Source organism: Schistocerca americana, chromosome 4 (genome assembly GCF_021461395.2).
Source record: "Schistocerca americana isolate TAMUIC-IGC-003095 chromosome 4, iqSchAmer2.1, whole genome shotgun sequence".
Lineage (NCBI taxonomy): Eukaryota > Metazoa > Arthropoda > Insecta > Orthoptera > Acrididae > Schistocerca > Schistocerca americana.
This window is the reverse complement of record NC_060122.1, coordinates 338,045,752-338,058,465: the sequence shown is the minus strand read 5'-3', so window position 1 is coordinate 338,058,465 and position 12,714 is coordinate 338,045,752. Positions and strand designations below refer to the sequence as shown.

The 12,714-nt window shown below is 38.0% G+C and overlaps 1 protein-coding gene across 1 annotated transcript in view; it reads left to right on the top strand.

The window, feature by feature from the left end:
• The first annotated feature begins 3,975 nt into the window (after nt 1-3,975).
• LOC124613455 (juvenile hormone acid O-methyltransferase-like) overlaps nt 3,976-12,714 on the top strand; it is a 95,141-nt gene continuing 86,402 nt past the window's right edge. The window contains exon 1 of the mRNA XM_047142159.1: nt 3,976-4,165. Within this exon, the coding sequence (XP_046998115.1) occupies nt 3,976-4,165 (190 nt within the window). The remainder of the gene's footprint in view (nt 4,166-12,714) is intronic.

Below are 12,714 nucleotides of genomic sequence, written 5' to 3'. Positions count from 1 at the left end.
GACAAAAGGCGGCTGGTCCCACTGTCTTCCTTTGTCTTTTATGCTCCTAATTATAATAGCTAGGAACTATTTCATCTTACTGTTATTCTTCTCAAAAATTTTGATGATAGAATTCGTTGTGATGTTTAAAGCTTTCCCGGCGTACTGATTGTTCCATAAAAACACGGGAGAACTGCCGGATATCAGTAACGTTCTGCCACGATATTTCGGCGCAGAGTCTTCTGGCCATCTTCAGGTGAATGCCTGAATACCTGAAGATGGCCAGAAGACTCTGCGCCGAAATATCGTGCCAGAACGTTACTTATATCCGGCAGTTCTCCCGTGTTTTATGGAACAGAATTCGTTATCTGACCAGGGACTACATGAATCTACAAACTAATGTAAATTAATTTCCCCTGTGAAACTTCTTTATTCAGATTATACAATTCACTGTTCTGGACATTTTGTATTAATTAGTTTTGCTGGAAATGATGTATTATGAAAGTTATTGTATTTCAAATTTTTTGGTCTAGTAGGCATCAATAATATTCTAGTGAGCTAATAAATAGATTGTCAGAAGTAGATAATCTCTAAACTCGAGACCAATTTTTGCTCACTTCAAAGACATGTTTATTTTAGCTCAAATGTAAGTAATACAGGAGATATAATGAACTAAAGATTTCAAGCAGCCCACACTTTCAGCTCATAATATGATTAAATCACTATAAATTTCTGTAATATTTTAACGTTCTATTGATGGCATAATTTTCTGAACCCAATGACATCAATAACAAATATGTAATTTAAATCATTAAGAATTGCGTAATTTTTAATATCCAAACGTTAATACTCAGTTTGGATGCCATGCCTAAAAGTCATGAATTCCATTGTGTCAGCATAGCTTGGTCCTGTATATTTTAATAGCTACTGATAGTATCGGTAACTTATTACATCTACTTAGAAGGGAATTCCGTGACCTAAGGAAATTTCAAACAATAATCAAATAACCAAAATCATGTAATATTTTATCTCGTGTCTATATAAAGACGAAGCATGCACAATTACGAGATTATGATTATAGTTTTTCTTGGAGTTAAGACTTGATCAGTATGTAAGTTGCCCCAGGATTTCAGTATTCTCTATGCAGCGTGCTCTGGTGTTGCTCAAGATTATTATTAGAATCAGACATAGACTTAACAAGTAACAATCGTAAACATGTCACTGTACCTTAACGAACTTACAAATTATTCAAGGCACTGTTACTTGAGTGTACACTTACGTGGAGAACAAGATGACTGAGTGAAATGTATAGTGGCAGGTAAAGTAACTTTTCGGGACAAAGTGCCTGCTTTGATCGATTACTGGACTGGAGGTAGAACAACAGAAGAAGACCGTGGGAGTTGTGAATAACTCGATTGGTCTATAGAAGAAGGAATGATGGATAATGGAGCGGCTGAGAGGGAGCTACCTTGAAAATCGAGCAGTCCAGTGTTTGGTGTGCTGCAGAAGGCAGCATAGCAGAAGATACCAGATAGTACCGAATGGATCCTGAGGTAGCATCACTAAACCCGTCAGATAGATATATTTAAAAACTATTTCAGTAACTTGTTCAATTCAGTGTTCCAATTTAGTTCTACAAGAATTTATCATAGGAAAAAAAGTGCTAGCGATAAGAAAATTGTTGTTGTTGATAAAGGAAATCAGGAATAGTGTGGTAGTTGTTTCTAATTTACTAATTAAAACAGAAATTTTAAATGATGCTGAGGTAGATAATGAAAGAGGTTACGATGATAGTCAAACAGTCAAATTTTGGAAGAAATGAAAAGGGCTAATGGAACGTATTTAAGTGATGTTGAAAGTATCTACAGACTGATAAACCCTGTAATGTCAAGCAAGAACCTGTCAGTGACCACTTATTATTTAGTAAAGTTAAAAGAGAACAAAATAATGGTATGGATAATAGCATGGCAAAAGTAATAGCTATGCTTAAATTCAAATATGATTGGACTAAAAGGAGAAATGAATTCTAATATTGGTGAAATAAAAGGGAATACTGGCAATATATACAAAAAACTGGAGGTTCTAAATGAAAATTTAACAAAATTTGACCAAAGCTTTGCTGAAGTAGAAAGTAACTGAGAGAGCCAGTTGAGTGATGCTCATATAGAAATAGATTCTAAATAGAAGGATGGAGCCAATCACTGTAAAGGTAGTAAGGAAAATATCATAAAAATATGTAAGCATGGGTTTGAAGCAATAAATGCTAATTGTCAGAAAGTTCATGAGGATAACAAAACTTACTGTGAGAAACATAAAGATGATTCCGAAATATAGTTACAACAGACAAAAGAAGCAGTAAATGTAAATGCAGTGTGGCTAGGGTCTCCCATCAGACAGACCGTTCACCTGGTGCAAGTCTTAGAGTTGACGCCACTTCGGCTACTTGCGTGTCGATGGGGATGAAATGATGATGATAAGGACAACACAACAACCAGTCCCTGAGAGGAGAAAATCTCCGACCCAGCTAGGAATCGAACCCGGGCCGGTAGGTATGACATTCCGTCGCGCTGACCACTCAGCTACCAGGGGCGGACAAAAGAAGCAGTGAATAGTTCAATTCTAAATCTGGTAAGTAAAGTAGGAAATAAATGTATTTCTTTAATTAAGAACACAATGTTGGGAGTTAGCGAAATCATGAAAGTAAAGTTTACTGAAATTAAAAACAGGGTATGGAAGTGTTGGTGGATGTGATCACTATGTATCAGGTGTCTCATCATTCATTAGTTGTTTTAAATTTTGAAGCTTGTGACAGTGTACACCCAATGGACTTTTCTAGCAAATTTGATAATTTATATAAAGGTTTTAGTGTAAGAGAGGAAATGTCTTTTGTGAAGAGGTTTTATGAGAGGGAATGGTTATGGGTGGGCAGCAGAAGTAGCAAGTAAATGTACTTCTAGACCAGAATTCAAATTGGTCTTCATAGAAGAATACTGGTCCAAAGCAGAACAACAACACACCTTGAGTGTGTTTTGTGGTAGAGAAAAATATAAGCGAAAGAGACACATTAAAAGACTTTTATCGATATTGGGTAAACAAACTCAAATATCTTGATCAGGATGTGGGTAGTGAAAGAGCTATCTTCGTGTAAGACAATAAACTGCCTCAAGAATGAAAGAATTACTGATACATATCCCAAGAGGTAATTAAAATGATATTTTAACTTGTGTGGGTAGAATAGAGTGTTAAACGTAATTTCTGGGAAAATGAACCCACTTCAGCAAGGAAAAATTAAAATAGAAATAATTACTAAATGAATATGATCAGTAGATTGGCTGATCAAAATAATCGCAGGGATAACTGAAGAAGTAATAGTAATAGAAGAGGTAGGGATGCAGATAGCTCAGGTAAGTGGAATGAAAGGACAAATGGTCATACAAATCAGGCTCAGAGAAACTAAGATTTGCACCAGTACAGGTTTAAACTTGGACAAAAGGTTCCAAAGATTCATACAGTTTTAAATGTAACACTGGTTATGTTCTAAAAGGTAGGTAGTGGAGTTAAACATTTTTCTAAAGATAAGGACAATATATACCCTTGAAATTATAGATATGGTAAGAAAGCAGCTTGTATACCAGGAAGGAAATGGAAGAAACCAAGTTATGTGCTAAATCAGTATGAAAATGAACCGGTAGATGAATTGGTACAGACAAATAACAGAAGAAGTAAAAAGCATTAAAGAGGATACCAGTAACTTTAGTTCAGAGTTAAATAGAGCAATTTCCAGTAGTAGTAGTAGTAGTAGTAGTAGTAGTAGTAGTGTAGAAGATTGATTTGAAAAGTTTTCTGGACAAAAGGGTGAAATTGAAAATATTGTTCCACTGTTACCAATCGAAAACAGGGGCATTCAAGAGGAGATACCAGAAGGTTAGTCTGTATAAGGAGCACCAAGTTGGATGTGTCTCTTTGTGGTCTAATAATAACGAGGAAAAGGATCACATGGTTAAACAAATGTTGAATAACAGTGGTAGTGACACCAGTAGCAGTTCAGATGATGAGGCGAATGATGAATTGTATAGTAGTGAAGATGAATTTGTATATGAGGAAAAAAGTAATTTAATTAGTAAAGAGAAAATAATTCTGAAAAATGGCATTATTGATGAAGAGAGGGATGTAGAAGAAGTAAGTGGTGAGTAAGATACTGCTGTGTATCATTTATCACTTGACGTTAATTGAAAACAATTTTGGTAATCTAAGTAACAGCTTTTTTTAGAAGAGAAATAAATGAAGAGTTCTTATGTGAACGAGACATTTCAGAGAATAATTCTGTGGGTATGGATAAGTCACAAGGAGTAGTAGTTAAGTGATTTTTGGACTATAGGAGAGTATTAAATAGTGTATGTCAAGCATTTTTTGATTCTATAAAAAACAAAGCGAGGGTAGTTTCCCTGAGCATATCTGGAATTCGTATTTTGCTGCTACTGGAAAAATGTGAAAAAGGCATTAAAGAAGATGTAATGTTAACCACAGAATTGGCTGAACAAAGGGTGGATTGTAAATTTTCAGTTATTCCAGGACTTAATATCAGTGTACTTTTTGGAACTCCATTTTTGTGCAGCTGGAATGTCAAAATTGATTTTGCTGCTGCAAGATGTTCCTTTAATTACAATGGTAATACAAAGGAAGTAAATTTTCTTGGTGAACTGGATAATTTGAGTCATATTCCTCTAATGTATCTTGCTACAGATACTGGAAATAATCAAAGGCAGGAGGAAGAAAACTGTTAACTCAGCAGTGGAAAACTAGAACATATTGATATTGTAACTGTAGAGCAGAATAATGATTTAGCTAAAATATTAATGCAAAGTATCGCGAAATATGGGAGAGAGTGTCACAGAAATGGTACAGGATTTGGGTTGGGCTGGACATCATTATACGAAATGCATTTTTCGTCGCGACGGAATCTTCTCACGGAATTCCAATCACCAACTTTCTCCTCTAAATGCGAAAATATTTTGTTGACACCGACCTACATAGGGAGGAACGATCACCACGATAAAATATGGGAAATCAGAGCTCGTACAGAAAGAGGTAGGTGTTCATTCTTTCTGCACGGTATACGAGATTGGAATAGTAGAGAATTGTGAAGGTGGTTCGATCAACCCTCTGCCAGACACTTAAATGTGATTTGCGGAGTATCCATGTAGATGTAGATGTAATAAAGTATTCTCTGGAAAATTTGGATTAGTAAAAAACCTTGAGGGGAAAATTAAAATTTAAAGATCATAAACCATTTTTTTTAGAAACCTTACATAACCCACTTTTGCTAAAAATGATGTTCTTCAAAAGTTATTGTATTTCAAAGTTATCGATCTAGTAAGCATAATTAAAATTCTACTGAGCTAATAAATAGATTCAGAAAAGTAGATTATCTCTTAACTCTAGACCAATTTTGGCTTATTTCAAAGACATGTTCATTTTATCTTAAACCTTAATTCAGGAGATATTATTAATTAAAAATTTCAACCAGCTCATACTTTCAGCTCGTATTGTGACCAAATCACTATAAATTTCTGGAACATGTTAACGTACTATTGATGCGCAAAATTTTCTGAATCCAACGACACCAATAACAAATATACAATTTCAAAAACTAAGAATTGCGAAATTTTTAATATCCAAATGTTAATAATCAATTTGGATGCCATATCTAAAAGTCATGAATTCCCATAGTGTGAACATAACTTGGTCCTGTATATTTTAGTAGCTACTGATCATATCGGTAATTTCATTGACAATATCTGACACTAATTATTACATCTATTTAAAAAGGAATAATTTGACCTAGGGAGACTTCAAATAATAATAAATTATCCAAAATCATGTAATATTCTAGTGCATGTCTATATAAGAACGAAACGTTCACAATTCCATGATTACCTTTTTATTTTTCTTGGAATTAAGTCTCTGTTAGTACGTAACTTGCTCCACGATTTCAGTATTCTCTACGCAGTCTGCTCTGGTGTTTTTGTTTGAACTAGCTTCGGGGCTATTCGAGGATATGAGCAGTGATTATTAGAAGCAGTGATACATTCGTAAACATGTCACTGGACCTTAAGAGACTAGTATCATGATTCCGTGTGCCTTGTTGATAATTTGTTGATCTGCTTAGGAAAAATTACTTTGTGTGCCTGTTAATTAATGATTCTCATGCTTTGGCGGAATATCATTTAAAGTAATCCGTCAAATGTCATTACTATGAGATCTGCATAAATATTTTTGATCTGTAATGAGGTCTGGTCTTTAGTGGCAAGAATCAAAATCCGTAAATACATTTTTGAAGTGATTTCGTGTGAATATTTAATAACTGCGGCACATCTCTTTTTGTTTATTAAGAGATTCAGTCCTATCACGAACATTTTCAGCTAAAGGACTAGTGGCGTAGCTACCGAGTGGCAACATTACTCGATAGGTATCCTTACAAGCTCTGGAAAGCTTGAGATCAAATAAGGGAGAAGGGCTAGAAACCATACCATCGAAATTTCTAAAATCTTTGGTAAAAGTCATACCTAGACGACTATCCAAGTTGGGGGGTGTAGAATGTATGAGTCAGGCGACATACCATCATATTTTCGGAAAAAATGTCGTCCACTCAGTACCGAAAACAGAGAAGAGCAGATACATGCGAGAAGTATTGCACTGTCAGTCTAGCAGGTGATACATCCATGATACTGACGAGAACAACAGAATGGAGAGAAGATAAGAAAACTGCGGATGTGTTAGAGGACTATCAGTGTGGCTTTAGGAAAGGTACAGACTGAAGTAAAATCGAGACACGTTCATACGACTTGTCGATCTTGAAAAAAGGCATTCGACAATGTAAAATGGTGCAAAATGTTCAAAATTCTAAGAAAAATGTGAATAAGCTGTAGGGAAAGTGTAGTAATATAAAATATCCAATAAAATCGTCTCGGATTTTACAGGCCACGTCATTCCGAATAAAGCACTCGAGCTTTCTAGATGTCTCCCCCATCGTCATCAGGAGTGTCGGAGATGGGCCGGTTTTCAGCTTGGGTAGATGCAAAGGCACGCTCTAAAACCTTCCAGAAACGGCCGGAGTGACGCAGACGCGGAGAGCAAATAGGCCAGTTCCTAACACCTCCCGTCCCGCGTCGGTACCACGTGACCTCAGATTACTCGACGGGACGGTGCCACATTTGAAACTGTCGTTGCCGTGTCCCTACAACTTCAATTTTTTCAATGTTCAAAACTGGCCCCCATGCCCTATTAAATGTGTCCCCTTGGACTCTGTTGAAAATGTTGCAAACAGCAATTTTAATTTCTGCCGCATCTTTTATAACGGAGTCAAATATGACGTCGTTTGAGACCAAACTCTCGTCTTTTGAAATTGTATTTTATGGCCGTTATCTAGGCAATGTTCAGCCACGGCCGACTTCTCGAGGTTCCCTTTGTTTACCGAACAACACTCAACAGCAGTACGAATAGTTTGACCTATGTAAATGCTACCACATTCACGAAAGACACCATACACACCAGGAACTCGAAGACCTATGCTGTCTTTAATGGGCCGTAACATATCTATTATTTTGGAGACACGCTGAAAAACTGGACGTCGTAGCCTTTGTCTCTTCAGCGCGCGTTTTATCTTGTTAGCAGTTGCTCCACAGTATGGAAGGAATGCAGCTGCTTGGCCTCTTCCGCCGATTCAGAAGTCATCTGAAACTAACTCTTTTTTTTTTGTTAAATATTAACCTACAGTATTACCCGGGCAAAGATAACTCAAACTTCTCTATTCAGTTACTACCCACAACATACAAGCCCAACGCAATCTGACTGCTATACATTGACAATAATTAACACGAATGAATGGTCCTGATTTGCAAGAAATCCAAACAATAATAGAAATCCAAATAATATGAAATTTAAGAAATATAAAACTGCCTCCAACTTTGTTTGTTACTTGGCTAAACACATTTCAGTCACGAGTCCCGATATTGCTAACACCATTCTTTTTCATAAGTCACTTACCTCATGGAAAATCTTCATAACACGAAGTACAGCAATTATTTACAAAGGTTAAGGCCTAGACCATAAATTGACCAAAGATATCATTTATCCTAGAAGAGAGTTGTAGCCGCATCGAGCTGCAAATTCCCTGTGACTACAATGTAACTCGTCAATGGAGATGTTAAATTCTCTCTTGTACTCTTGCAATAGTAGTACGCATGTTAAGCGCTACTAGATTGTTTTAAAACCGATCGGAAGTTTAAAAGTTTTACGACTGGAAGTATTAGTCAGAAGTCGGACTGAAGTAAAATCATCTTTACCCTTTAGACAGATAACGGGATAGTTTATACATGTGACAGAAAAATATCTGGTATGATTGCTGATTTGTGATGGGACTTAGCTTTCGTGATACTTAACAGTCACAAACATCAAAGGCACAGAAAGAAACTTATCGGCGACGTAAACTCAATTATTAGACTTAAGTAGGCAACAGATAAACGCAATCACGAAGAACTTACAATTGCGCCATGTTGTCAGAAGCTGTCGTCAAAGTCAGAATTGCTGATGCTAACAGACGCAATTCCCTGAATGACAAATCGGTGTGTGTGCTCAGGGTAGGGACAAATAATTAAAAAGAACAATAATCTTTCATTCAACTTTAATTCTTCTTGTCGCATACATTATTTAATGGACATTTAAAGTGAATTTGTGGATTTAACTAATTCATATAAAAGTGAAAGGTGATTTAGTGACAATTTAACTGAAAACAGCAATAAGTTCACACCGAAATACGACGCATTCTGAACGTTGCGCAAGGGTATGTTATCTCTGGAATTACGTCGTGTAGTTGTTGAGTGAGCGACGTAGCGACGCCCTGACGACGGAATGATAATTAACAACTCAATATCCACGCAAAAATCATGATGTAACATCGGCTTGGGTGATGGATTGATGATTGGAGAGATTATATTTTTATTTTCAACGTTTGAATACCCATTCTCAAGCCGGGCATCAGAAGTACAGTCAGCAAGTTCGCGTGAACTGAAAAGTCTGTCGCGAACACCCAAAGGACTTTTGGTTATCATTTCAGATCAAGGGAGTCATCGCGTTATCGAGTGGTGCTGTCGCTATATTTATAAGTGAAGAAGATCGATGGACATCGAACACCATTGCTTTAATTACAAGCAAGGGCGGCGCACTCACTCCGGCGTGCTGCTCCATCGAGACGTTGATATCAGTTTTGAGATGCAGTATCTGGAAAATAACCAAGCCGTGCGAGGAGTTGTTTTTATAATAGTTGCAGACTGGCGTTGTCGTGATCGACGGACGCCTTTCCACGTCATCTCGACTGGGACAACCACCACCATCGAGCCGAGACAAAACGAGACGTCACATTGGGTGATGATGATCGGGAAGGAAGGCCATTGAAATCAACCATTGACAACAGTGTCCAAAGAATCGTGGAAATGATTCGCAGTGATCACAGATTTTCCGACGATGAAATTCACACAGCGGCTGTCGAATGGCTCCGTGACCATGTAGTGGATTTCTGTTGTCGAGGAACTGAACACTTTGGCCGTTGTTTGTGAGAAAGGTAGTCTCATGCATCAGTGTCACTTCGAAGTATAGTACGACATTCAGTAAAAGCCTGCCCTAATAATGCATATGTTACTTTTTTAAGTTTCCTCTTCTGAAAAATTTTCAGATTACGTAATAAAACAACATTTCATGGTACTTACGTAAAAATGTATATTGCTGTATTTCAACTGTCAGTTTATAAATACAGTCCATCAAAGAATACCTAAAATCATTTCATTACTAGGGTAAAAATTTATTTGAGACCTGATGTAGCGTACCCTAACGTTCTGATGAATCATAATACCTTTTATTTTAATTTAGTGTTTTATTCTTTCGAGTATTTTGTCATAGAATAAAGCACTGACCACAAATAAAACTTTTATATCACAAAACCTATACTCGCAACTACTGAAGTTAATTATTACATGAAGTAATTGATTGCTGATTTATTTTATTATATTAAAGGAAATACACATTAAGAGTTGGTGTCGTATTAATTTACGAGACCACAAGCGGAAAAAAAAGTACTATGGATTTGTGTAATGTTGCTGAAGTGGGCATGAGCACTGTGCTCGAAAATGTTGGTACAAGTTAACGAGGCCAAAAAGCATTTTGAATGGGATGTAAATTTACAACCTTCCCAACGCAAGTATCGTACGCATTAAGCTATCCCAACAGTTTCCATTTTGGCTCATGGCTTCAACACATTCGACTTAGCTTACCATCAGTGTACTGACGATATGTAATGCATCTCAAATTGTTTTGCAGGTAAAAATGGGAAGGACTTTTGTTATAGGGTTACTTTAGACTTGGTGATCGTGAATGATACCTGTCGTCTTTTACTACTGCAAGATACTGGTTCGATCAGTCGGGCAAAATGTCTCTTTACTGATTCCCTAAATCCCAAGAATGACTCTGACAGTAGAGTCTACGTTTGCTTGCCTGCAACAAGTACGAAACACAAAATTTCTAATTAGTGGGTCAAATTTATTCAAATATTAAGTAATTAAACTGATAAAGGGCGCCACCTAACATACACTACTGGCCATTAAAATTGTTACACCAAGAAGAAATGCATATCATAAACGGGTATTCATTGGACAAATATATTACACTAGAACTGACATGTGATTACATTTTCACGCAATTTGGGTGCATAGATCCTGAGAAATCAGTACCCAGAACGACCACCTCTGGCCATAATAACGGCCTTGATACGCCTGGGCATTGAGTCAAACGGAGCTTGAATGGCGTGAACATGTACAGCTGTCCATGCAGCTTCAACACGATACCACAGTTTATCAAGAGTAGTGACTGGCGTATTGTGAAGAACCAGTTGCTCGGCCACCATTGACCAGACGGTTTCAATTGGTGAGAGATCTGGAGAATGCGCTGGCCAGGGCAGCAGTCGATTATTTTCTGTATCCAGAAAGGCCCGTACAGGACTTGCAACATGCGGTCGTGCATTATCCTGCTGAAATGTAGGGTTTCGCAGGGATAGAATGAAGAGTAGAGCCATGGGTTGTAAAACATCAGAAATGTAACGTCCACTTTTCAAAGTGCCGTCAATGCAAACAAAAGGTGACCAAGACGTGTAACCAATGGCACCCCATACCATCACGTTGGGTGATACGCCAGTATGGTGATGACAAATACACGCTTCCAATGTGCGTTCACCGCGATGTCACCAAACACGGATGCGACCATCATGATGCTGTAAACAGAACCTGGATTCATCCGAAAAAATGACGTTTTGCCATTCGTGCACCCAGGTTCGTCGTTGAGTACACCATCGCAGGCGCTCCTGTCTGTGATGCAGCGTCAAGGGTAACCGCAGCCATGGTCTCCGAGCTGATAGTCCATGCTGCTGCAAATGTCGTCGAACTGTTCGTGCAGATGGTTGTTGTCTTGCAATTGTCCCCATCTGTTGACTCAGGGATCGTGACGTGGCTGCACGATCTGTTACAGCCGGGTGGATAAGATGCCTGTCATCTCGACTGCTAGTGATACGAGGCTGTTGGCATCCAGCACAGCATTCCGTATTACCCTCCGGAACCCACCGATTCCATATTCTGCTAATAGTCATTGGATCTCGACCAACGCGAGCAGCATTGTCGCAATACGATAAACCGCAATCGCGATTGGCTACAATCCGATCTTTATCAAAGTCGGAAACGTGATGGTACGCATTTCTCCTCCTTACACGAGGCATCACAACAACGTTTCACCAGGTAACTCCGGTCAACTGCTGTTTGTGTATGAGAAATCGGTTGGAAACTTTCCTCATGTCAGCACGTTGTAGGTGTCGCCACCGGCGCCAACCTTGTGTGAATGCTCTGAAAAGCTAATCATTTGCGTATCACAGCATATACTTCCTGTAGGTTAAATTTCGCGTTTGTAGCTTGTCATCTTCGTGTTGTAGCAATTTTAATGGCCAGTAGTGTATCATTTGATGATTTAATAAAACACCAGTCCATGTACAGTAAACAGGATAAATTTCATTGAAATTTTGCTAAGAGGAGGTGCAAACTGACTGATTTTAAGGATCCTGACTAGGGAGCGGAGTAGCGCTGTGAGATGTAATAACAAAAAATTAAGGAATTTTCTCGTTAACAGTAACACACACACACAGAAGTTAAAATATAGTTCATTGAGATGGTAGCGCACGCATCGACACGTGGTACATTATACAGCGCAGCACTTGAACCGATACGTATGGGGCAAGACTGCTAAATTACTGGATACGATTTATCAAGATCACACGCACGACGATCACATTGATTACTCAGACAACGAAAGTTAGAAGTTAGAAGAAAAGCTTCCCTGCCCCACATGTGAGGTGACTAGCTCAAAGCGCGACTGCCTTTAACGATCAAAATCAGAGAACAAAGTCCACTTCTATAATTCCGTACAACTCAGTAATTTCTTAAATAAGTTTACCAAACAAGAACACATTTATTCCGTCACTAAACTGAAGCTTCAGATCGAACTTCGAACTGGAGCCTCATGGTGTACACAGAAACACACGTGGTGCACCAGAGTAGGGGTTACTAAGTCGGTGGGAATGAAACATAAATTGGACTGTGAATTAAATAAAATTTAGCACAAGCACTTCGCAAAGCGCACAACACT